This window comes from Taudactylus pleione, unplaced genomic scaffold (genome assembly GCF_031769625.1).
Source record: "Taudactylus pleione unplaced genomic scaffold, aTauple2 ptg000156l, whole genome shotgun sequence".
NCBI classification, from domain to species: domain Eukaryota; kingdom Metazoa; phylum Chordata; class Amphibia; order Anura; family Myobatrachidae; genus Taudactylus; species Taudactylus pleione.
The window spans coordinates 8,826,568-8,852,634 of record NW_028284558.1 but is presented as its reverse complement, the minus strand read 5'-3'; the positions used below and the strand labels follow the sequence as shown (position 1 = coordinate 8,852,634).

At 45.7% G+C, this 26,067-nt stretch overlaps 1 protein-coding gene across 1 annotated transcript; it reads right to left on the bottom strand.

Annotated features, from left to right (window-relative positions):
• Positions 1-1,449: 1,449 nt before the first annotated feature.
• On the bottom strand, positions 1,450-25,518 carry LOC148521632 (speedy protein 1-A-like). The gene is made up of 6 exons (XM_088474766.1): positions 25,487-25,518; positions 9,254-9,363; positions 7,763-7,821; positions 6,603-6,688; positions 5,672-5,831; positions 1,450-1,686 (listed from the first exon to the last, which is right to left on the bottom strand). Exons 3-6 carry the CDS (start codon positions 7,778-7,780, stop codon positions 1,450-1,452), a joined length of 501 nt encoding a protein of 166 aa, XP_088330892.1. The 5' UTR covers positions 7,781-7,821; positions 9,254-9,363; positions 25,487-25,518.
• Between the last annotated feature and the right edge of the window lie 549 nt (positions 25,519-26,067).

The window sequence follows — 26,067 nt, the reverse complement described above, 5'->3', positions numbered from 1 at the left end:
GGATCCAATCGATGCTTTATCAAGTGCATATTGCTATGACTTGAGCTGTGCTATTTAACAGATCGGGTCCCAGAAATGAGCCCCTCTGTGTGTCGCGCCCCCGGTTCCCGCTGAGGTATGTACAAGTTCTGGTGCAGCGGTTGCCAGGCTGCGCCCTGTGTTTTAGCACTTTACCAAACCACGTCTACAAATGGGTGGAGGAGGGGGCACTGCACACACTGTCACTGTCTGATCCTGGCCCTGATTGCTACAAAGGGGGGCACTGCACACACTGTCACTGTCTGATCCTGGCCCTGACAGCTACAAATGGGGGGCACTGCACACACTGTCACTGTCTGATCCTGGCCCTGATTGCTACAAACAGGGGACACTGCACACTGTCACTGTCTGATCCTGGCCCTGATTGCTACAAATGGGGGGCACTGCCCACACTGTCACTGTCTGAGGCTCTGATCCTGGCCCTGATTGCTACAAACGGGGGGCACTGCACACACTGTCACTGTCTGATCTTGGCCCTGATTGCTGATCTTTTCTTGTAAATAAATGCAATTTAGGGGTATATAAAAATGGGAGCAACTATACTTTTATGGCCTTTTAGGGTACTTTAAAAAAAATGCACCTGCTACAGCCACCAGCAATCCCAAAAACACTGGTTTTATCCATAAAGACCCCCCAATTTATACCTACCACACTACTTTACACCCATTTTCCAACACTTTTGAAGTTTTGACCCCAAAAATTACATGTCATTATTAGGGGGAATTAAGTTAATGAAAAAAATTTTTTTTTTTCTAATTAGTTATTAGGGGAAGGGGGGGGAGGGGGCAAGGGGTTCTGAACCAAGTCCCCACATTTTTAGCCCAAAATAGGGGTTTTGCACATTTTTCACCTGCTCTGAGATGGTGAAAACTATTTGCCTCTTTTAGCTGCAGGAAATTGGCATGTGTGAAAGCCGTGGCTAATAGGATAGCACGATACGCCTTTTTACAAAAACTTTGCACAAGTGTAAACCTATCACCAAACCGCGGCTTTTTGTGGCTAATTGAATCCGCCCGTAAGTGAGGAACACCTATTGTCCATGTGGCACTTATTATTCTGTGCTCCATGACAGGCTGCCCAGTTTTGCTCAGGGGAACAGGGGGGTTGTTACTGTGTAAAGCATATTGTATGCTACCATTGAAGGGTAATGCAAAGAAAATGATCATATAAAGACATCGCAGAGTCAGATAGGAGGCAATGAGGAGACAAAGAGTTTGCAGATGACCAATGGTAACACTTTATCAAAATGTGTCAATTGTTAGAACAAGCAGGTATGTATTTTTACACTACTTATATGTACATTGTACAATAAATACCAGCCCAAAAAGTATACATTAATTCATTTTATTAAAAATATGCAAAAAGTGATCTTTTTCTTTGCTATGTCTGTGATGTGGGTGATGGTAGGATTTATGCACAGCGGCAGCCTCCACTCCACCTCCTCTGTGGCACCTCGGCAAGGCGGACGCTGCCAGCTGGGCTTCCCTCTGCTCTCACAGGAGGTGGTCCTGTAACACTGATCCTGGTGACCTCCGCTGCCATTTGGCGGGCAGGTATGGTGTTCCGGGGCATATAGTGCCTTATGGCCCCTCCTAGGTGGACATTCCTCTCTCTTCTCCACGCCCAGTGATCGTCACCTCTCATCACCTAGTTAAAAAACATAAAAACAAAAGAAAACTATAATTCAACTTTTAAGGGACATAAGGGTGTATTCATCATTACATAATTAGCAATGGTGAAAATTATGTTTTGAACACTCTGCGAGTTCAAAGAACTGTTCCGAGGCATTCATCATGCCTCATTCATCATGCCTCAAGTGCTGCAGAATATGTATGCGCTATATAAATAACTGGTAATAAAATAAAATAATGATTAACTAAAGTATCACTTCCGAAAAACTGCTCTTTCTGCGGAGTCAGCTTTTTGAAATTGTGATACTTTTCCCTTTAATATATTCTGTCTCCGCTTCCAGCAAACACCTCCTCCTCATGTCTCCCCTTTGCCTGCCCACACCTAATGTCTCCACTCCCAGCCAGCACCTCCACCCCATGTCTCCCCTCTCCCTGCCCGCACTTCCTCTGCCCATGTCTCCACTCCCTGCCTACAACTCCTCCCCATGTCTCCACTCCCTGGCTGCACCTGCTCTGCCCATGTCCCTGCTCCCTGCCTATATCTCCTCTACCCATGTCTCCGCTCCCTGCCTATACCTCCTCTGCCCATGTCCCTGCTCCCTGCCTATATCTCCTCTACCCATATCTCCACTCCCTGCCTACACCTACTCTGCCCATGTCTCCACTCCCTGCCTGCACCTCCTCTGCCCATGTTTTCACTCCCTACCTACACCTCCTCTGCCCATGTCGCTGCTCCCTGCCTATACCTCTCTACCCATGTCTCCACTCCTTGCCTGCACCTCCTCTGCCCATGTTTCCGCTCCCTGCCTACACCTCCTCTCCATTTTTCTGCTCTCAGCCTGCACCTCCTGCTTGTGTCTCCCCTCTCCCCTGTGTTTCCTCTGTGGAGCCCCCTCTTCTCCATGCACCGAGAGAGCTTGTAAGATGGCCTGCATGTGCTGTTGAGAGGAGGAGGAAGGGAGCAGTAGCAGACAGGTGCCAAAGATGGTGTCGATAGAGCAGGGAGGAAGCTGGAAAGATCCCTCCCTGCACTTATGAAGGCTGTCGGGGGCCTGTACACCATCTCAAGGTGGCGTACAGTTACACACTCAACTTAAAAGAAAAATACTTTTTTGGATGAATGACACAATATCCACTTCCCCATACTAATGTATGGGGAGTGTGGAAAGTATCGGGGGAGAATTGTAACCATTAGATATCAGTGATATTTCCTGCGTTACAGGAATGATGAATGGGCCTGACACTTCATTTATACAAAAGTAGGTGAAAATCTTGCCTTTGTATAAATTCAGTGATGATGAATAGGCCCCATATTTACATAATAATCTGCTAGTTGGTCGTCAATGCTCTAGAATAAAATGATATGCAGTGGCGTTCTTATACTCCGTGTGTGACTGCGGGTGTATCTGCATGCAAAATGCTTCGCTACAGTGTCACAGCCACATGCAGATATGGCGTGACTAGAAGGGCTGTTTAATGCGAAAGGAGCTTAGATGTATGAAGAGGACACATCTGTATGTCCCATTTGTGTCCATGTTTTAAACAATTTATTTTATGTATAACAAATACACTTGTTATTAGGCATAAATAACACTGCTAAAAACTCCCTATTACAGCAGAAACAATTCCCAGTTTTGTGTATGAAAAGTTTCAATTAGTGATGTGTATGAGAAGCATCTGCTATCCCTGAGCAATACAGAGAGCACCAATCAGTGATGTGTGTGAGAAGCATCTGCAATGCCTGAGCAATACAGAGAGCACCAATCAATGATGTGTATGAGAAGCATCCGCTAAGCCTGAGCAATACAGAGAGCACCAATCAGTGACATGTATGAGAAGCATCCGCTATGCCTGAGCAATACAGAGAGCACCAATCAGTATCAGTGGAATAATAGGATAATAGGCAATCTGATGCATCATGTGACATTAAGCTCTACCAGGGAAATATTACAATGAATGTAACATTGTGCCAGATGCCCCATATGCTATCACTGTGTCAGGAGCACCCAAAGTGACATTGCTGTGCATGGTATTCCCTCCCTATATGAAACCTTTCTGTAATGAAACTCATGAAGTGCCATTACTAAGCTCTGTGTCCCCAGGACACTCGCTGATGCTGGCTTTGTGTATAGAGAAGGTAATATATGGCAGAGGCTAGGGGTGGACATTGTGCTGCTCTTAGCTGCAGTACTTGTTTGCATTTAGTGCTACTTTATTCTCCCATGCCATAGACTGACCACTTACATGGGATGTGATGCTGGCTTGGAGAATGTGACATAAAGTCACTAGGAAGCACGGCCCATTCTGCTGGCTGTAATCTGGGGCTGGACAGTTACATGTGCTCAGTTGTACCCTGTTTTTGGAGGTTCAGTGCTAACAATAGTGCACTCACCAAGCAGTGATAGGAATATAAAACTTGCAGCAAAAGTTAGAGTTGGGGAAATGAGCCTGGAACTATAGGTACAGGACTATGGCATTTGGGGGAATAGTTTTAGATGATCTAATTGTGGCTCCTGGCAGATCAGTGCCAAGGTGTAGAATATCCACAATTTTAAATCTTGGAATGTAGGTAACACACATTACAGATAAACCTAGGCACAGCACAACTCTTGCTGAATATACTAAAACAGCATCCCTGTGCAAAATCACTATACATATTATCCTTCCCAATTGCGCTAGAACTTTATTGTGCTTAACTGGAGTGATGCTTTTCCCCATTGATATCACACAATAAAATTCCCACTAAAGGAGTTTTCCCGCTAAAATCGGCTACACACTGTCAGACTGTTTTGATGGGGACGAAGAACGGGGCGATTTTTTGGCAAATTTAAAGCCCCAATATCTACGCTAAAAAGTATCCAATTTTTATTAGAAGCTCCCGATTTTCCACCACACTACACTCATTTTGCATATGTCCTCCCACAAGGAGGATGACAGGAGAACACAGGGGATACGGACAGATTATGGAGAATGACATAGTGACAGGAGAACACAGGGAATACGGGCAGATTATGGAGGATTACATAGTGACAGGAGAACACAGGGAATACAGGCAGATTATGGAGGATTACATAGTGACAGGAGAACACAGGGAATATGGGCAGATTATGGAGGATGACATAGTGACAGGAGAACACAGGGAATACGGGCAGATTATGGAGGATGACATAGTGACAGGAGAACACGGGATATGGGCAGATTATGAAGGATGACAGTGACAGGAGAACATAGGGAATACGGGCAGATTATGGAGGATGACAGTGACAGGAGAAAACAGGGGATACGGGCAGATTATGAAGGATGACATAGTGACAGGAGAACACAGGGAGAACGGGCAGATTATGGAGGATGACATAATGAAAGGAGAACACAGGGAATATGGGCAGATTATGGAGGATGACATAGTGACAGGAGAACACAGGGAATACGGGCAGATTATGGAGGATGACATAGTGACAGGAGAACACGGGATATGGGCAGATTATGGAGGATGACATAGTGACAGGAGAACACAGGGAATACGGGCAGATTATGGAGGATGACATAGTGACAGGAGAACACGGGATATGGGCAGATTATGGAGGATGACATAGTGACAGGAGAACATAGGGAATACGGGCAGATTATGGAGGATGACAGTGACAGGAGAAAACAGGGGATACGGGCAGATTATGAAGGATGACATAGTGACAGGAGAACACAGGGAATATGGGCAGATTATGGAGAATGCACACACACTGCTCAATATCGGGAAATTGAGGCCAAGATTTTCGTTCTTAGCCGACAGATCGGTCAGTGGAAAGAATGCGTTTCTGGATGTTTTCTAACTGTTTTTTCAGTAAATCGATAAAACGATCGTTCATACATACTATAACATAAATCAGGCCGATTACCCTATTATTGACAAATCGCCCCAATAATTGTATAGTGTGTAGGTAACTTTACTCCCAGTGTGGTCCATGAGATTCTCACCCATGAACTTAATCTACTACATTACTCACCTCTTCCATCTGTTCTGGAGCCACGTATGTGCGCCGCTGGATCCTGGCCCAAAATTCATTTTTTTTCTTCTGGAAGAACCTTAGTGGATACACTTTAGCAATGTCATCGTACATTCTTTTGTAAAAAAGTTTGTCTTCCTCTGTTTGATTGGCCAGAAAACTACAGAAACAGAAGACCACAGTAAGTTTTTGCAACATAATAACCATCAAATTTGCAAACATGTCTAAATTACCAGTATTACAGAGGACCTACCATGTTTTCCACAGCTCCTTGTATACCAAGAACAAGGCTAAGGATAGACTATGGTGTGGAGGGGTAGAGCCCTTCTCTGGACATACTGCTGTAAAGGGACTCTTTACTGAACATAATTTAGTAATGAGATTTCCATAGATCATTTCCTCTCCAGCTATTGTATCATTTATCAGCTATCCAAAATGATTCCTATTGCGCTAGCGCCATCTCAGGATGGCAGTAAGAGAAAGAATCACCTTGATCTTTTTAAAAGAATGGGCAGATCATTCCTCCCCCAGAAATAAATAGTATTTTTGGGGGATAATGTATTTTTACATTATGCTTTCAGTTATACTGATGGCCTGGCCATGTACATACTCAGAGGAGAATGGAGGTCTCTAGAGTGATAACTAACTTTTACTGCTCTTGATTGTTTTCTCCATGGCAGCTGGGTATTGTTGCTCACCTGCCATGGTGATAAATCACTGTTGAATCACTGTGATATGTACACTTATATTGCCACGATAATCAGTGAAAAAAAGATTAGACTGGCCAGTACATTGCTGTGTCCTGATGTTACACTGATAGATACGGTATAATTTGTCAATTTAAGTTGGAACACAAGATATAATAATTAACCCTTGACTTGCATTTTGCATTCCAGTCTCATCAGATGAATCAATAAGTTAAAATACTTACAGTGCGCAGTAAAAGTTGCCGATGGTGTATTCATCCACGGTGAGACCAGCCCTTTTGAAATAAATGAGGGCCATCGCCAGTAAGTACTAGAATAGAATAACCAGATACATGATTAGATGGAAAAATGCGTGTATACACACACCAGCAGTACTATTGTCCTCTGTTGGGAATAACATTGGTAACATGGCTATGGGATTTGGTAGAGTAGTTTTGGAGGATCTTAATGTGATCTAGTAGTGCCCACTCTAGGATTTGTTTGGCAGGGTGCTGGCCAACATTGGGCAACATTTTGGACGCAATGCATTGCTAAATCCGAAACATATAGTTATGGATACGCATTTAAATAGGCACTTAGAACCACTGCTTATTATTTATACCCTTTTGAATTCAATTCAGTAATTCATAATGTATCACACAATAGTGCCCCCACCAATTCATAATATGCCACACAATAGTGCCCTCACCAATTCATAATATGCCACACAATAATGCCCTCACCAATTCATAATATGCCACACAATAGTGCCCTCACTAATTTATAATATGCCACACAATAGTGCCCTCACCAATTCATAATATGCCGCACAATAGTGCCCTCACCAATTCATAATATGCCACACAATAGTGCCCTCACCAATTCATAATATAGGGCATTTTTATCACAATCTGCATTTATTAATGCTCATGACTTTCAAATGAAGTAATGTAGGTAAGTGTATGAGCACGATGCAGAAACATCAGTGGCAGGTCTATAATGGGTACAGGTAATCCAATAGAAGTATCTTTCCGGCAACATATTGTGAAAGATGGAGCCCTCACAACAGATAGCAAGAATCGGTCACTATGCAAGATACATTGCTGGATAGATGACCGTACAGCCGGGAGCAAGGATGGGGAGAGGCACTTCATGGGCACAACCACAGCCAGCACTGGTATGGGGGGTGCTTTACTATGAGAGCCCCCTCATCTCTTAGCATGCCTCTGAGATAACCTTAGACACAAATAACCTTTTGTCGGAAGAGACAGTCATTGGTATATGAACATTACCAGAAGTGATATGGGGTACTTCCAAATGAAAGAAAAAAACATACGAAGTTGGAATCCCCTATAAACTATTTGTATAGTGAGAAAAGTACTGGCTCATAATAATAAGGAAATACCTTGTCGGACATCCACATTATTTTATCCCTCTGCAGGAAACGCTGGATTGTAGGTAATTCTGAAATAAAAAGCATGAAATGTAAAAATGTTGCAGGATATAGTGGGGAAAATGACAGAATGTCATGGTTGATAGGTAACTGACTTTCTACATAGCTACCCATATAATAGTATTCATTATGCTATAAATGCAATACATAAAGTAATGTAGCATACTAAACAAAACTTTACAACTGAATCTTCTCTTATTAAAGTTTAAATCTTCCTGTGCTGGGATGAGCTTACTCTGCCACCATGCTTTATAGGGGTTTGCTGAATGCTTTCACCCATTGTGCTGGGATGAGCTTACTCTACCACCATGCTTTATAGGGGTTTGCTGAATGCTTTGCACCCATTAGGCTGGGATGAGCTTACTGTGCCACCATGCTTTATAGGGGTTTGCTGAATGCTTTCACCCATTGTGCTGGGATGAGCTTACTCTACCACCATGCTTTATAGGGGTTTGCTGAATGCTTTGCACCCATTAGGCTGGGATGAGCTTACTGTGCCACCATGCTTTATAGGGGTTTGCTGAATGTTTTCACCCATTGTGCTGGGATTAGCTTACTCTGCCACCATGCTTTATAGGGGTTTGCTGAATGCTTTGCACCCATTATGCTGGGAGGAGCTTACTCTGCCACCATGCTTTATAGGGGTTTACAGATTGCTTTGTACCCATTGTGCTGGGATGAGCTTATTCTGCCACCATGCTTTATAGGGGTTTGCTGAATGCTTTGTACCCATTGTGCTGGGATGAGTTTATTCTGCCACCATGCTTTATATGGGTTTGCTGAATGATTTGTACCCATTGTGCTGGGATTACCTTACTCTGCCACCATGCTTTATAGGGGTTTTGCTGAATACTTTGCACCCATTGTGCTGGGAGGAGCTTACTCTGCCACCATGCTTTTTAGGGGTTTTGCTGAATGCTTTGAACCCATTGGCCAAACCAGCAACTCTCCAGCTTTGAATGTTAACTGCTCACCAATGGGCACCAAGATAGTGGTGGCAGGGAGTTTACTTATTACACAGGCTTGTCTGAGGCCCTGGCTGTGGGCCTGTGCCAGCGAAGTATGCAGATGAATGATCCCCAGTGCTCAATGGGTGGTACATAGGGGAACCTTACAAACTTTTGCTATGGGGCCTTTGGGATTATAACAACACTACAATGGTGTTTAGTAACACATTTTTAACAGTATTTGCACAGCCGCTTGTGTGCCGCTCTGCACATCTGTCCTTCCCTGTATTAGGCCCAGTAATCACTGATAAACTCCACTTGGAAGAACGAATAGTTGGTAAAATTCATCCATCACCAGAAAATGGAAAGAGTGTATTTTACAAACTATTGGTTCTTCCAAGTAGAATTTATCACTGATTACTTATTAAGCATCAGTAGTGAAGTGCACCCTGGGACATTATGTGTAAGTGTTAATAAATAAGAGAATAAACCTTACCCAGCAATTCACAGAAAACCTCTCTCTCCTCCTGTCCGAGGAAAGTAGACAGGGAATCTTGGCTGCTGTCTACTCTCTTTCTCTTTGCAGGGTGTAACTCGGCTGGTGTCCTGTGATTAGAAGTTTTCTCTATTATATATGATAATAATAATAATATATGATAATAATGAACATTTACAGTATTTTCAAATGAAAGATAATGGATACTATTGCGCATCCTTAAATGCAGCTCTGCAATTCATTGTTTGCTGTATTTTGTGTTCGCCCAGCACATGAGGGTAACATACTGCTTTTGGGAAATGACATCATAAAATGGGGGTGCAGCTACTTTTGCAGGATTGTAGTTCTGGCTAATATCTGCATAGTGATAACAGTTATGTGAGGTTATAATGTCATCCTACTGATAGTATAACAGCAATCCCCAATTAGTGGCCGCTCCTAAGTGCCAATAGTAATCCAAATGGTTTTGCAGGTGGAAAGAAACTCTGCAGCCACCACAAATCAGGTAATTCCTCTGTAAATGTGCTTTAATCTTATTTATATACTTTATCCCAGAAAATGACTCATTTGCATGTGGAATCATTTTGAGGGTCATATTGGCTCCTTGACTGAATACATTTTGTTATATTTAATTTTTGCAAAGAGAATATTAGATATAAAACTATAACAAAGTTAGGGGTGTATTTACTAAGCCTTGGATGGAGATAAAGTGGACGGAGATAAGATACCAGCAATCAGCTCCTAACTGCCATGTCACAGACTGTTTTTGACAGTTAGGAGCTAGTTGGCTGGTACTTTATCTTAATACACTATCTTCACCCAAGGTTTAGTAAACAGACCCCTTAGTTACAAATCTGTACCCTCTATACTGGCCTGCAGAAATCAGTGGTATTGTATGTCTGCATAATATCTGACTCTACTATGTGCACAGTCACCTATACACTATTTATAGCCCCTTACCAGTGTGACCCCCATTACTACTCTCCCTATAGCTTACTATTGTAGTGACTCGCTTATGGTACTTACCCACTGTCCATATCTCTGCTTGTCACTCACAACCAGCAAAGACTGAAGAGTCCTAATTAGGACTGGAATCCTAATTAAACTAAATAAAACTAAAATCTACCTAAAACTTAAATAAATATATAAAATATAATAAAATACTAACTAACACTAAGTAGAAAATAATAATATAAATTAAATATGAAAATATAATAAAATATAAATAAATCCTATCTTACTGCCTAATTCTAAGTACAATATAATAAATGAAATATATATAAAAAATATAAATATAAAAAACTTATCCTACTGCCTATATCTAATTCTAAGTATAATATAATAAATGAAATATATATAAATAAATATAAAAATATAACAAAATATAAATATAAAAAAACTTATCCTACTGCCTATACCTAATAAAATAAATGAAATATATAAATAATAAACTAAATATATAACTAAATAAATCAATAAAGAAATAAATGAAGCTAAAGTCTGATGCTCTTCAGTGGTCTGGCTGTTATGTCATAAGACTCCAGAGCTCTTAGCCAGGTTGAACAATCACAAGTGATGTCACAATGACATCCTTTGATGACTAATGTTTTAGTGCTGTATTCATGGATACAACATGACTTAATGGGCCACTGAAGCTCAAATGCTGCATTACATAAATTAACTAATAGTAATATTTACAATTACATATCACATCTACCTTAGTAACCTGTCACCAATTAATATATGTGTCATGAGGCAGTAATTGTGGTGGAAGATTTTGTCATCTGCATACCAGTTTTCTTGTGTTTAGGTCTACTGAGAAAACTTGCAGTTAGCCTATCTAAAGGGGCCTATCCATTTATAGACTTTGAAGGTTTGAACGACTAGTGTTCAGACCTTCAAGTCGCCGGGTGCTGAGCGTCACTGAAAGACGTTCACTGAACGTCTTTTCAGTGCTGCCGCTGCTGCACGTCCGGCTTCCTATCTCCTAACATGCCGAACCTGACGACTGTCGTCAGGTTGACCGGCATGTTGGAGAGATAGTCGGGGTCGGCAAGGACCCAGTGTGCACATGCAATACTGGTCCTTGCCGGCTATCCACTAGCAGACTTTCTGCACGTTCCTCCTGGTTTTGGTCGCATCATGCAGAAAGTCTGCTTATGGATAGGCGCCTTTAGGCCACTGACACAACAGCAAATGACTATAGGGGCCCAGAGGTGAGAGGCCCAGGCAATGCTAAAAGAGTAGAGAAATGGGTCCAAATGCATTCCCAGTGATTTTCCCAATTGGTATGTGGGGAGAAAGGGGGGTATAAGTGAATACTATCTACAAATTCTGCCATAGGCACAATTATACTATGTTCCAAAGAAGTGTATTCGTGATAGTGACCCGGATCTCTGTGATTACATTGTCTGCTATATTATAGAGAGATAAAGGGCCCCATTTATCAACCAGGTTTATCACTCAAAAGGAGTAATAAAACTTGTTGAGTATGATAAATGGTGCTCCAGCCAATCAGCTCCTAACTGTCATTTTTCAAACAGATGACAGTTGGGAGCTGATTGGCTGGAGCACCATTTATCATACACAATGAGTTTTATCACTCATTGTGAATGATAAAACTAATTGATAAGTGAGGTCCAAAGTGTGAGTGACAGGTTACTGGGGTGTAAGATACGCTGCCGCTCACAGTGTCATCACTACACAATCATACAGTCCTCATGTATTTTTGAATATTCTAATTGCACCTACTGGAATATGTGGTTTACTTATATGAAGCAACTGTATATTGGGCCTGATTCAGCATGGATTACAAATGCAACCGCGTACGCAGATCGGTTGATGGTGCGTACTGCGCATACGTATCATCATGCAAGGTGTCACGGCACCCTAGGCAAAACATTATCCTGCCACCCCTCACTTACTAGCTTCTCACAAATGACTTTTGAGGCTGCGGTCCAGATACACTGATGTCTGATGCAAAGTGCTGTCCAAACTCCACTGCTGCTGCTGCATGGCTCCTAGATGGGCTGGGGGGGGGACTAAATGTTAGGACAAAGCAGCAGGCAGCACTAAGAAGAGTCTGATCACATTGCTGCTCAGTTGGGGCCATTCTGGATATGCATGGCCGGGAATTGCTAGGTCATACAGACATACTGCACTGGAAGCCGGGTCTGGGGCTTCCAGGTGCAGATTCATTTGTATAAAATGTAAAATAAAAAAAAACATTTAACTTTTTTGAGAAGATGGAAAAAGTGCTTTTTATTTACTAATAAAGCACTTTTGTCTTACCTCACATCAAGTGTAACCAGAGGGGTGATCCAGCCCCTAGGGGGGAATTCAATAACTCCCTTGGTATGTACCCCACAGATGAATGACTGCATGGGAATAGCTATTTCATTTATTAGCCTTTTCCCAGTGCGGTAAACACTGGGTTAATGTGCATTAACCCACTGATTCCGCGTAAAATCTGCACTTCAATGCTGATTTTTTTTCCTCGCAGCTGCTGAGGCTGTGAGGAAAAATCCTGCCTCTGGTAATTAGGGTGAGGGGCTCCCGCAATTAATTGAAACTGTAGCGCGGTCAATTAGCTGCGGGGTAATCCCCACGGCTAATTGAATTCCATCCATAATTATATATATATATATATATATATATATATGTAAATGAAACAAATCCTTTGTGCTCTGTACGTATACAATTCATCTCCTTACTCACTCTCAAAATGAAATTACTACAACCCACCTCCACCCACATAACATTACACCATCCCCAAATGACTTCAATATAACCCAATACAACATTAAGGGGTCTATTTACTAAGCAGTGTTAGGAGACAGAGTGAAAAGTGATAAGAAAGTGATAAGGTGCCAGCCAATCAGCTCCCAACTGTCATTTTTCAAACACAGCCTGACATGCCAGTTAGGAGCTGATTGGCTGGCACCTTATCTCATTTCGCTTTGTCTCCTAACACTGCTTAGTAAATAGACCACTAATACACAGCCCCATAATGGTAATACATCCTCCCTCACATAATATTATACAACCCACCCCATCAAGATAACATTAATACACCTCTAATAATATTAATATATACCACAACTCCCATCTAAAACTAAAAAGTACCCATCTCACCACAGATACTTACCTTAGCTTGTAGGAGATTCTGTGGCCCCTCATGTTCACCCGACAGAGTGGCTGGTTGGAGACCCAGAAAAATCAAATAGGCAGTGAGTGGAATAGTTGGCGGAGCCTTGGGGTGGGAGGGGGCAGGGCCATGATGAGGGGTGGGAGAAGGGTCAGAAAAGCAACAGTAGATGGGTGGCTGGTCCCGGGGCAGGAAGCAGCCACCATGCAGAGAGGAAAGGGGGTGGGCATCGGGCACTGCTGCTACAGCTGGCTACGCTGTACCGGACATGTCAGGCTGTGACATGTCTGCAGCAATCTCGGCTAGGGAGCAGCTGACAAGTGTGGGAGAGGCGGCCGCAGTTTATAAGATCTGTGGCTGCCACCATTGGTAAGTAAAATATGGATGTCTCTTTCAGGGATATCGTTATTAATGTGTTAGCAGCCTTCTTGGTGCCCCTTAGATACCAGCACCTTAGGCAGCTGCCTAATGGTAGCACCGGCCCTGCCTAGTGCCCAACTGGTGGAGGTGGTTGCCAGGGCCTGTGTTCTCAGAAATGGAGGCCAGGCCAGTCTCGGTGTGGAAAGATGCAGATTTCCTGGCCTCAGCAATGCAGGTAAGATGGATATTCTGAGAAGCCTTTGGCTTTCTCAGCTGGCCTGAAGCTGCCACCAATTGTCACCATGGTGATTCGCAGTTGCATCTTCAGACACATGACTTAATTCAGACCCGCTCGCTAACAAGCGGACGCTCATTGCAGATGATGTTCGCTAATGTACGCATGCGTGTAGTTCACAGTGCGCATGCGCAAACTAGTACGAGCGATCAGAATGTGCTCGCTCACCATGCAAAGACAGCCCAGTGGAATGAGTGACAGTAGAGGCCGTTTGTGGGTGGTAACAGGGGCAGGGCAGTAGTAACGGGGGAGTGGAGTTGCGGACGTGTTTTCACAACGTTTCTGGGGCATGCATAATTAACAGGCAGCATCAATGTACACATCACCTGGTTTAATAATACACTGAAGTGCTTGCAGTGCTTGAGGTAGGGTACAGTTAACTGCAAGCGCTGCGGTGAGATCTGATGGCACCCGATGTACCGATAGCTGTATATACTTCCTGGAGATGACGTACGCTAGTGGGCGGCTAAAGACAGGCTGGTGGGCATCTATAAACAAAAAGTGATCTTGATGTCACTTAGCTGATTTTCCATACGCTGGGAGCGAGCGGCCGCATCTAGTGAGCGGGTCTGAATCAAGTCCACAGCATTCAGATTGCAGATGCTGACTGAAAGCGGCTATTTCCTTCAGATGTTTCCTGCAGCATTGGCCTATTACACATCGCTGGTGTGACCACAGACCTAGTAGCCATGTGTCCTGCGCTTACATCAGAATCCGGTCCCATGCTACAAAGTATTGTTCCATGTCAGCCATGGGTGTACTCTTGCTATAATGGCTGCAGTGTGGTTGTGTTGCCCTCGGGCCCCTGTAACACTAACTGGAGTTTGTGTACACTGATTGTATTTACCACATATTCCATTACAGCATTATCATGAAGCTATTTATTTATGTTACACACTGGATTATCATCCTAAGGATTGTTATTACTAGTAACCGGAATTATACAATTACAATTACAGGTCCTCAGTGATAACAGAGCACTGATCATTTATTCCCTATCAGGCTATAAGTTGGGATAAGAATCTGCAGATGCAGTTTGCTATTGAGCGGCACATAGAGATACACTATTTATACATTCAGTACCATTTTCATGTATCTCTTACTTCTTATTCAGGGGCCTATTTAATATTGGCCGTATTCACCTCGCTGCGGGGGATACTATACACAGAGCATTCATCAATCCTTCGGTTAAGGGACAGCTGCTCCAAAAAGCAGCTGTCCCCACGATTAGTAGCACCGATACAAAAGTAGTTGCGTTACTTACCTGTCCACATGGCCGGCTTCTGCGAATGAGCAAAGCCGCCAAGGAGTCAGTGAGGAGGGGGCAGAGGGATCCGCTCGGACCCCTCTTCGCATCTCTGGAACTCCTTCCCATAGGAAAGAGCAGGGTAATGAGAACAGGCACCATCTGAAGATGGAGCTTGTTCTCGCAGGTAAAATCCAAAAACTTTGAGTTTGCTGAATATCAAGTTTCTGCATGGTTAACGGTCCATTTATCGTATGATGAATAGGCCCCTCAATCTAAAAATAATATCATCAGACTGTTTGTTGGGGTAATTATTCTAAAATGTATATCCAGTAGTTTGATTAAGTGATTATTGGATATACTTTGAAGTCAATGGGGGCGATTCATTTGGTTTCTTAGGTGTGATAATTAATGAGTGCCCAGTGTTGCAATTCAATAGTTCTTGGCACTAAGTATCGCCCTCTTCACCCCGGGTTTAGCCATGTAAAACGGCTAAACCCATCTAAAGTTATGGTTAGGGCGCACTAACTGTGGTTAGTGTGCTCTAACCAGGGGGTTTCTCACACATTTCTGCTTGTAGCCTCCTGAGGGTGTGAGCAGAAATGCCGGCAGCTATCGCGCCCTGATGGAGCAACAATTGAATTGCTCCATAAGGCATCTTAGAAAAAAGCCACCGGCCAAACAATTGATTTCCCCCCAATAAGTTTACATATATTAATATAAAGGTGCTCAAGTGAGCATACAGTATGGTAATGATTTAATAAATAATAACAATAATAATAATATCACATGGTTTGGAGAAGTTGCGTTTATGCTCATAGTGATCAGTATGTAGTTTTTATTTTTTATTTAAGGAAAATTGTGTTATTTTCGCTTCCACTGATGCACATGCTGTAGCCATGTCTGCAATATATAACACAAAGAATCATGACTCTTTGTTATTCGGGGTGCCAATATTGTCACATTTTGGAGCAGTGAGTAACTCTAAGTGCTATTATCAGGGCTGTAACTAGGGCGGTGTGGCTGGTGCCCCCACACAGAACACAGGATGTCCTGGGGGTCAGAACCCTCTGCCACGGCAATCTCCATTTCTGGGCACCTGCTATGATGTTGTTATTAGCGGTGCACCTGGTGGCTCCTTCGCTACACCCCGGAGGCTGAAGCTCACTCTGGAGCTCTGACTTCTGGCATAGTGACATAGTGCAGAGAGCGAGGAGCTTTTGAGGCAGCGTGTGCAGCTTCAAGTGCATAATGCACAGAACTTACCATTTACCACAGCCCTCTCCCTTCCCAGCTGGGCCGATTCGTCATTGCCGCGATCGGACAGTGTTTGTTTCCAGTTTACTGGTCTCCTCAGGGACCAGCCAACTACTAGCAGTTTACAGCGCACCTCCTGTTCCTGTAACTCAACAAACCCCTGGTGCGCCCCCGTGATCATGATGGTTGCACCGCCACAAAAAGGAAGGATGTAAATAGCCCCTCCACGGATCCCACATCACCATGTATGCATTCTGAGCAGCACCTCCCGGCCGGGGCCCCTTCCGCACACTCACTGCACCACTGAAGCCTTCATCCATCCTCCATGTTGTATCAGTCTCCAAGTCAGGACTCGCTGCTCAGGATCTACATGTGAGCCAGCACCTGCTTCAACAGGCCATCTCTCCAGGAACCTTTGACATTTGGTGTGAAGACATGCGGGGAGGGCAATAAGCAGCCATCCAGCTGTTGTTGAACTACAGATTCCAGAATTCCTTGCAACAGTTTTAGCATAGCCAAGTAGCAAAACTGTGGCAGAGCATGCTGGGATGTATAGTTCTACAACAGCTGGGGGGCCGCTTATTGCCCACCCATAGGTACAGTATACAGTACACACATGCGGCAGTGTAGCATGGCTCTACAGCAAAATCAATACTAAAAAAAAAAAAACATGAATTGGGAACAACTAGTACTGTACATGCTGGAAAATCAGCATTGCCTCTCTAATGTTACCAAAGCTTTCTGGCTCCTCATTCAGAGGCAGTCACAAGAAGCAACCGCTCGTTCTGAATGAGGGCGGCAGCTTGTATTTTTTAGTGCGGCCTCCTGGTCACTAGCTAAGCTGTGGGTTACCACCCACGGCTTTAGTGACTGACCAGGTTGATGGTTGCGATGGTCAATTGGGGCTTGCGATGAGACCCTAAGGTTGGGTCTCGGCAACCGCACGCCCCAGGGAGCTTCCTGCTCTGATTGAGCAGGAAGCTCCCCACTGACATCACTGCTGATGTCAGTGTGGCTGCCCACAAAACAGCAGGTGTTCTGTCAGGAACGCCTCCATTTGTGTAGCCAGCCCCCCGCCCCGCCTACAAAACAGGGCGAGCTGTCGATCAACATCAACAGCCACCCCTTTTGTAGTGAACTCCGGAATGAGAATTTCTCTCTCGCTCCAGGCTTGAGCACGTGCAGTGTGGCCGCTGCACGTGCGCAGGGCCTTAACATCAACCCGGTTGCGAGCGCTCAGTGCTTACGACCGGGTCTGAATGAGGGCCTCTGTCCACAGGTACTAAGACATTATTACAGGCTATACTGAGTTCTTATATGAAACTTGGATCACACAAATTTCTGTAGGTATCGGATAAAGGACTTAAGCTAGATACACATTACCCGACCCGCTAATGCGACGCCTGATGGCATGACAGCATGATATATCGGGCCGCCCGTACAGACTGCACGATCCGATATCCAACCCTCCGATATATCGTTCACCTGCCCCATTCACCCTCCTGGCATCGGCAGCTTGGTTGCTCCATCGGCCATGTATGCATGGCTGATGGAATGACCTTGACGTCACCACACAGGAGCGCGCATAGTGCATACAAACCAGATGATCCGGACGATATGTCAGTCCAATTCGCCATGTAGTTTGAGAAATCATCTAGTGTATACTTAGCATTAGCGGCACCTATTAAGGATCTGGATTTCCAAAACACATTCTAGCCTACTGACCTCGCACAGGCCCATCAAAAATTGGAGCGCCCCTCCGTACAATTGTTGTGAACCTACACTATACTAATTCTATACCCTTCCAGCACGATGAAGCCATATGAATGTATTTGGGTCATATATGGATAGAATGGTCTCGTTGGCCAGTTAGATTCAAAATTCTAATGATGTATTCTGAGATAATAAGTTGTGGGCTACAGTTACAGAAATGGAAGCATGATTTCCTGAAGCCACATACATTGGATTCCATCCCTAAATATAACCAACGTAATTTCAAGCATTTGTCAGTTGACTGGTTCTTCTAGTGCAAGTTACATTCTTTTACAGGGTGTAAATATATATATACAGCCAAAACTGGACAAGTGGGATCTCAAGGGGTGACTTATCCAGTGTCTCACTTATCCAGGTTCAAGAATTGTTTGTATCACTTATAGAGGTTCTTACTTATGCAGGATGACTCAGTGGTTCTATGAAAGTCATGTGTAAGGGGATACCCCTGTAAGTCCAGGTACACTTATACCCCTTTTACACCTAAATTCCGGGTCTTACCCGGAGTTGGAACAGGGTTCCAATCCGGATCAGACCCGGAATTTAGCCGGGGCCGACCCAGGATATTCCCGAGTTGGTGCCATTCACACCGGAGCCAAGTCTGCTTAGACCCGGCTTTTCCAGTGTTGAAGTGGACGCTTGGAGATGACGTCATCTCCAAGCGCCACTGAAGCCGGATCAATTGGCCGGCATGCAGCACGCTCCAGGTCATCATGATCCGGAGCGCGCCATTCACACTGCAGGGCTTCACGGGTTACTCCTGTGTTAAACCCTGCAAGTTACCTGGGTTGGAATATATATATATATATATATATATATATATATATATATATATATATATATATATATATTGGGAGGTGCTACCTATATAGAACAATGTTGCAAACACAAGAAGAAGAGTTACAGGTGCACAACTCCAACATTACTAATTATATATAATACAATATATTTTGCAATAAATACATAGAGGTTTTGGCATAATCATGGCCATGGTTATAGGCGAACCCACTGTGCCCAGGTAACCTCTGAGGGTAGGTCCCTAACATACTGGGGTTGAAATCCAGAGCGCAGGACACCCCCAAACAAGCCCAGCTGAGCCACCCCAGGGCATCACTCCAATGAGGAAAGGTGAAGTGTAAAAAGGTGTTAGATAGATAAGAGCACAGTGGTATAACTACTGCCTCCGCTGCCCCCGCGGTGGCTTGGAGGTGCCGGGTAGCTTGGGGGCGCCGGGGGCAGTGGTTACGCCACTGCAACTGTGAGCGCTGGCCTCTGAAGTGATCGGAGGCTAAGGAAGCCTCCGATCACTTCATAGGTCAGCGTTCCCAGTAATGCATTGAGCAGGTGACGTAGAGAGATGCAAGAATGTCAAATTAATGACGCCCAGACCAGATGATATAGGAAAATAGTGGTATGAGATAACACAAAATTTAATAGTGAAACGGTTTTCTGGGGAAGGGAAAAAGGGGTAAAGAATGACAGGGAGGGGGGGGGGGATAACAAATGGAGATAACTGAGCACCTGCCTAATACAGGAGAGATAACAAATGGAGATAACTGGGCACCTGCCTAATACAGGAGAAAACAGACGACAAAGAATTATTATTAAATGAAGATACTATAATTTATATATTCATTAAGTCCCCCGGGTGCTAGAGCTCCAAATCTAAATGTCCAGAAGCTTCCTTCGTAAGGTCGCCACCTCTGATTCCAAGGCAGAAGGCTTTCATCATTCGAAGATTGTCCTGATGATTGGATGATAATTGGATGTCTATCATGACTATTAAAATTAGTGCTAGTCCCCTCCCACTGACGAGCCTATTTAATCCCAGTTCAGTCAGAGGTACGTCACTGGCCAGGATGTGACCAAGCCAATTATCACCACTACATCTGGGATCCAAACCGCCGAAAGCTACATATGCTGAGAGGACGGTGATATCAGAAACAATAGTTAATCCTATATTACAATATTTGATCACATACCATTATGTATATATGCTGTTTTTAAGATGCCACCGCTACCTCCGGACAGCTAACTCTGTTATGGTACATGTTTTGACAGGGTAGTAAAAAAAAAATACAGGACGAATATTTTGCATTGTTTCAAACCTTGTTATTTACATCTTCGCGTGGCCACAGATAGCACCACAGTGCCGGGTGCTATCTTCCTTACCTTCATATCACTTTGCGCTCTCTCATCTGTACTCCCCATTACCCGTGCTGCACTGCCAATTGGCATCAGCATGGATAGCCTGGTTCTTGTCCCGACAACAGACATGCCGCTGCTACTATCTTTCACCCCCGTTCGGGACATCGTTATGCTATCTCATCTATCACCCTCTGCTGTCAAAGCAAGGTGGTAAGACAGTAGAAGCAGACGGGTCCACACACAGTAACACTCTCTTAACCATCTTTGTTTACATTGCTGTAAAAAAACGGCTTTTTGAATAGCGGGAATTAAAGTAACACTTTGTGTCTACCCATGTTTATTATGTTAATTGAAGCCCATTGGGCTCTAATTGGGTGCTCTTATGTGAGCCATGAACTGATTGTTAACGAAGTAAACACAATTGTGATATAGTATTATGTGTATTACCATCAGTCTGCTTAAATATAGCAATTACACTGTGATTTTGAAAAATAATATACCAATGCCAGGTTGTGGTCTAATTTGTTCCTGGACAAAAACTACCAATTATAATCCAGGGCAGGGCCAGGTCTTCCATTAGGCAAGCTTAGGCAGTTACCTAGTGGCGCCAACCACTAGAGGACGCTTCTCAATCCGCCTGGTTGCTATGGGGCCCGCCGGCCCAGCTATCACATCCCCTTCACCCTCCATTTGCTAGGTGCCCACTGAGATTGTGTTACCAGCGGGCGCCCGGCTCCTTCTCTCGTCTCTCCCCCCTGGCACCAGCGGCAGCCGGAGGACGGAGCTCACGGCTGAGCTCCGACTTCCGGGTCCCGCAGCGCACTATGGGAGTGATGTCACGAGGTCACTTCCATAGTTCAGAGGAGTGGGCGCCGGGGATGGATGGCAGCAGGCACCGGAGTGGGGTTTAAGGTAAGAGTTATTTTTTGTGTGTATGTGTGTGTGCGGGGGGGGGGGGGGCTTACTACTGGGGGTACTACAGGAGGCATTACTGTGGCCTTACTACTGGGGGCATCATATGGGGGCACTACAGGGGCCTTACTACTGGGGCACTATTGGGAGCACTACAACTGGGGGCACTACAGGGGCCCTTACTACTGGGGGCACTTCAAGGGGCATTACTACTGGGGCACTGCAGGGAGCATTACTACTGGGGGCACTACTACAGGGGGCATTACTTTTAGGTGCATTATTACTTGGGGCATTGTAACCAGGGTCATTACTACAGGGGGCATTACTACTACTGGGGGCACTGCGTAAGGGACACCACTACAGTGGGCATTGCATAAGCGGCACCATTACAGTGGGCATTTAGTGTTTTAGGGGAACTACTACTGTGGACATTGTGTCAGACCTAATTTGGGGGGCCCCTTAAAAATGTTGCTATGGGGCCCAAAAAGTTATAGTTATGCCCCTGATACTGTGTGTGTGTCAGTGGCGTAACTAGGGTATTTGGAGCCCAGGGCAAATTTGAAAATGGAGCCCCCCCCCCCCCCCCAACGTCCCGAGATGTGCGCGCGCCGAAGGCGCGCGAAAAAAATGGGCGTGGTCACTTAAAAATGGGGCGTATCAACATGACACACCCCTTTATTTTCACGCTGAACATTCCTATCCATATGCACCTTAACCCCAGTAGTACCCCTTATACAGTACCCCCAGTATGCAGTTGTGGTCCCTCTTATGCAGGCCCATAGTAGTGCCCCTTATACAGTATCCCCAGTAGTGGTCCCCCTTTTACAGCCCCCAATTAGTTCCCCTTACTCAGTACCCCCAGTAGTGGCCCCCCCAAATGCAGTGCCCCACGTAGTGTTCCCCCTTATGCAGTGCCCCCAGTAGCAGTCCCCACAATGCAGTGCGCCCAGTAGCGGTATCCCCTTATGCAGTGCCCTTTATATGGTGCCCCCAGTAGTAGTCCCCCCCTATGCAGTGCCCTATATATAGTGCCCCCAGCAGTAGTCCCCCCCCAGCAGTTTTCCCAGTAGTGGTCCCCTTATGCAGGCACCCTGTAGTGATCCCCCCTATCCAGTGCCCCCTGTAGTGGCCCTTCCTATTATTGCCCCCAGTAGTGGTCCCCCGAGTGCAGTGCCTCTTGTAGTAGGCCCCTTTTATAATGCACCCAGTGGTAGTTCCCCCCCAAGTAGTAGTCCCCTGTAGAGTAGGTCCTCCCAATGGCGCCCCCAGTAGTAGCCACCCCTCCCCCAGTAGAGGTCCCCCCAGTAGTAGCCACCCCTCCCCCAGTAGAGGTCCCCCCAGTAGTAGCCACCCCTCCCCCAGTAGAGGTCCCCCCAGTAGTAGCCACCCCCCTCCCCCGTTGTGCAGATAGGTTTAAAAAAATAAATAAAAATATATATATATATATAAAAATATACTTACCTGAATCTCTGCTCCTGGTCCTGCTCGCGGCGCCGCTCCCGCCCGGGCTGGCGCGCTCAGCATTATGGGACAGACATCATGACGTCAGTCCCATTACCCACTGCAGGAGCCGGACGGAAGACCGGCTCTTGCAGTGGGTGCTGCAGCAGTCAATGGGAGTCTGACTCTCATTGGCTGCTGTTTAACACACGCATCGCCGCCAGCGCTGGCGGCGATGCGTATGTTATGCACAGCCTGAGCCCGCCTCCTGGCGCTATTGGGCAAGCGCTCAGGGGGAGGGAACGGGCTCAGGCGTGCAGCACAGGACCGGCGCTGGAAGCCTAGCGCCGGTCCTGTGTAAATGTATAGCGCTGACCGCACTCATTGCGGTCGGCGCTACACTGGCTAACTAGGGCGGGCCGGTACCGTGGCCGGCGGCGCCCCCCCCGCGCCGCCGGTCCAACGGCGCCCAGGGCACGCACCGCACTCGCCCTGCCCTAGTTACGCCACTGGTGTGTGTGTGTGTGTGTGTGTATATATATATATATATATATATATATATTAGAGATGAGCGGTTCGGATTCTGTGGAATCCGAACCGCTCCGAACATTGGGGATCCGAGTCCACCCGAACCCTGTTCGGGTGTTCACCGCCTGACTCGGATCCCCGTTCGGGGCCGAACGGCGGCCGCCTGATGTCGGATTCTCACTAGAGAATCCGACATCAGGTCTCCTCGCGTGTAGGGCAGAGCGCAGTGATAGCGCTCTGCCCTACACAGACACACAGCCGCCAGCGGCAGCTGTGTGTTTGTTACAGCAGCCAATAAGAGTCACACAGACTCTCATTGGCTGCTGCACGGAGGGAGCCGGCTGGAGCTCACACATGAGCTCCGTCTTCCGGCTCCCTCCTCAGCGTGTGACAGAGCGGACGGCGCGGGAGCGGGGATACAGGTAAGTTTTTATTTTTTATTTTTTTATTTGTGCAAGGGCCGGGGGCGCTACTGGGGGGAGGTCTGCTTCCGGGGGGGCCATACTACTGGGGGGGGGGTCTGCACTACTGGGGGGGGTCATCTGCTACTGGGGGGGCCATACTACAGAGGGGCCTGCTACTGGGGGCGGCTATACTACTGGGAGGGGTCTGCTACTGGGGGGCCTGCTACTGGGGGGGGCCATACTACTGGGGGGGCTTACTACTACTGGGGGGGGCTGCTACTGGGGCAGCCTACTACAGGGGGGCCATACTACAGGGGGGCCATACTACAGGGGGGCCATACTACAGGGGGGCCATACTACAGGGGGGCCATACTACAGGGGGGCCATACTACAGGGGGGCCATACTACAGGGGGGCCATACTACAGGGGGGCCATACTACAGGGGGGGGGCATACTACAGGGGGGGCCTGCTAATGGGGGGCACTGCATAGTGGACCCTACTACTAAGGGGACTGCATAGGGGGCACCACTGCTGGGGGACATTGTGTAAGGGACACCGCTACTGTGGGCATTGTGTAAAAGGGTCACTACTGTGTGTCGTAACATAAAGAGACACTACTTTATGGTGTAATGTGAATCAGGCCCTATGTGCGGTGTAATGCGAATAAGATTGTGCACTGTGACTCCTTGGGCCGTAGCCCACTTTGTAAACAAGTACTGTGACTCTGCTGGCTGTACCCCACTGGGTGGGTGCACTACTTTTCATTTCTGCCACTGCTGTGTGGCAATGTGTCATAGATGTGCTTTATACTGTGGTGTCTGTGTCGTTGTGCCGCTGCTTTGTCGCTTAGTAACCAGTCAGCTCACTGCAACCTTTGGCCAATAATGTTGAAAACAATATTATAAGCTGTGATATGGTCTAAATTGACTGGAAATTAATGTTATTGAGGTTAATAATACTCTAGGAAGAAAAAAAAAAAAAGACCAATTTATGTGATTTTAGCTTTTTTTGTCAATTTTTGTAAAAAAATCCAAATCCAAAGCCAGTCACCGCAGTTTGGCAAATCCAAAGCCGGACAAAAATGGTCCGGCGCACATCCCTGATTATATATATATATATATATATATATATATATATATAGTGTGTGTGTGTGTGTGTATGTATAAATACTTCTGCCTGCGCCCCCCCCTTCGCACTCATTTAGCCCCTCAGGTGAAAATTACTTTGCACAGGTGGAGTGGCGGATAAGTTTTGTGTTTATATATATATATATATATATATATATATATATATATATATATATATAGAGATAGTCCGGCACTCACCCCAGCCTCCACAGCATGCCCAGGTGCCTCTCCAGTAGATAGATATAGTATATACAGTAGTGGAAGGATGGCACTCAGGGTCTCAACAGCATTTCTAATAAATAACAGGCACAGCCAGGATATATAGTCAACGTTTCAGAGTATTGGCTCTTTTATCAATACATGCAGTACAATGAACAAAAAGAGACATAATTACCTGTGTATCCACCCAGTGAGAGTCAAGTTCCAGCCCACACACACTGGAGTCCTGGTAACATCAGTAAGTGACGACACACACACACATATATATATACATATACATATACATATATATGGTTTTTTTCCTTGCAATAAATGTAAAGTTTGTAAATACTCTAGTAAAGAGAGATTGAAGTTGTCACAGTTGGTGCTAGCGAGTTACCTGTATCAGGTGATGAGCTGGAATCACTGGAGGCCGGCTGGACTGGAACCATGGTTAACATGAATAGCTCTTTATTATAAGAAGTGGGTAGCAGTGAGAACTGCCTTTGGTGATGAGTGACTGGAACTGGAAACTGGAGACGTTGGAATGAGACCAGAAGGAACTTGGAGGGACCGGACTGGGACCGGCAGGTAGGCTGACTGAGCTGGTCGGGGTACCAGTAGATGAGCCTGCAGATGGATGGTAGCACGGAAGCTACTTGGTGCGGCCTGGGAGCCGTGGGTGAGAGATGGTAGCGTGAAAGCTACTTGGTGCGGCCTAGGAGCCGTGTGGAGAAGCTGGTAGCGTGGAAGCTACGTGGAGCGGCTGGATAGCAGTGGGTAGATGCTGGTAGCTGAGTGGCTACGTGGAGCGGCTGGATAGCCGTGGGCAGACGCTGGTAGCTGGGTGGCTACGTGGAGCGGCTGGATAGCCGTGGGTAGATGCTGGTAGCTGAGTGGCTACTTGGAGCGGCTGGATAGCCGTGGGTAGACGGTGGTAGCTGAGTGACTACGTGGAGCGGCTGGATAGCCGTTGGTAGA

What these genes read in the sequence shown, in the direction of transcription:
- LOC148521632 (XM_088474766.1), bottom strand. An exon ending in GGCAACTTTTACTGCGCACT is followed by an intron (nt 5,832 to 6,602) that starts GTAAGTATTTTA and finishes CTGTTTCTGTAG; the next exon opens with TTTTCTGGCCAATCAAACAG. An exon ending in CTCCAGAACAGATGGAAGAG is followed by an intron (nt 1,687 to 5,671) that starts GTGAGTAATGTA and finishes TTTTTTAACTAG; the next exon opens with GTGATGAGAGGTGACGATCA.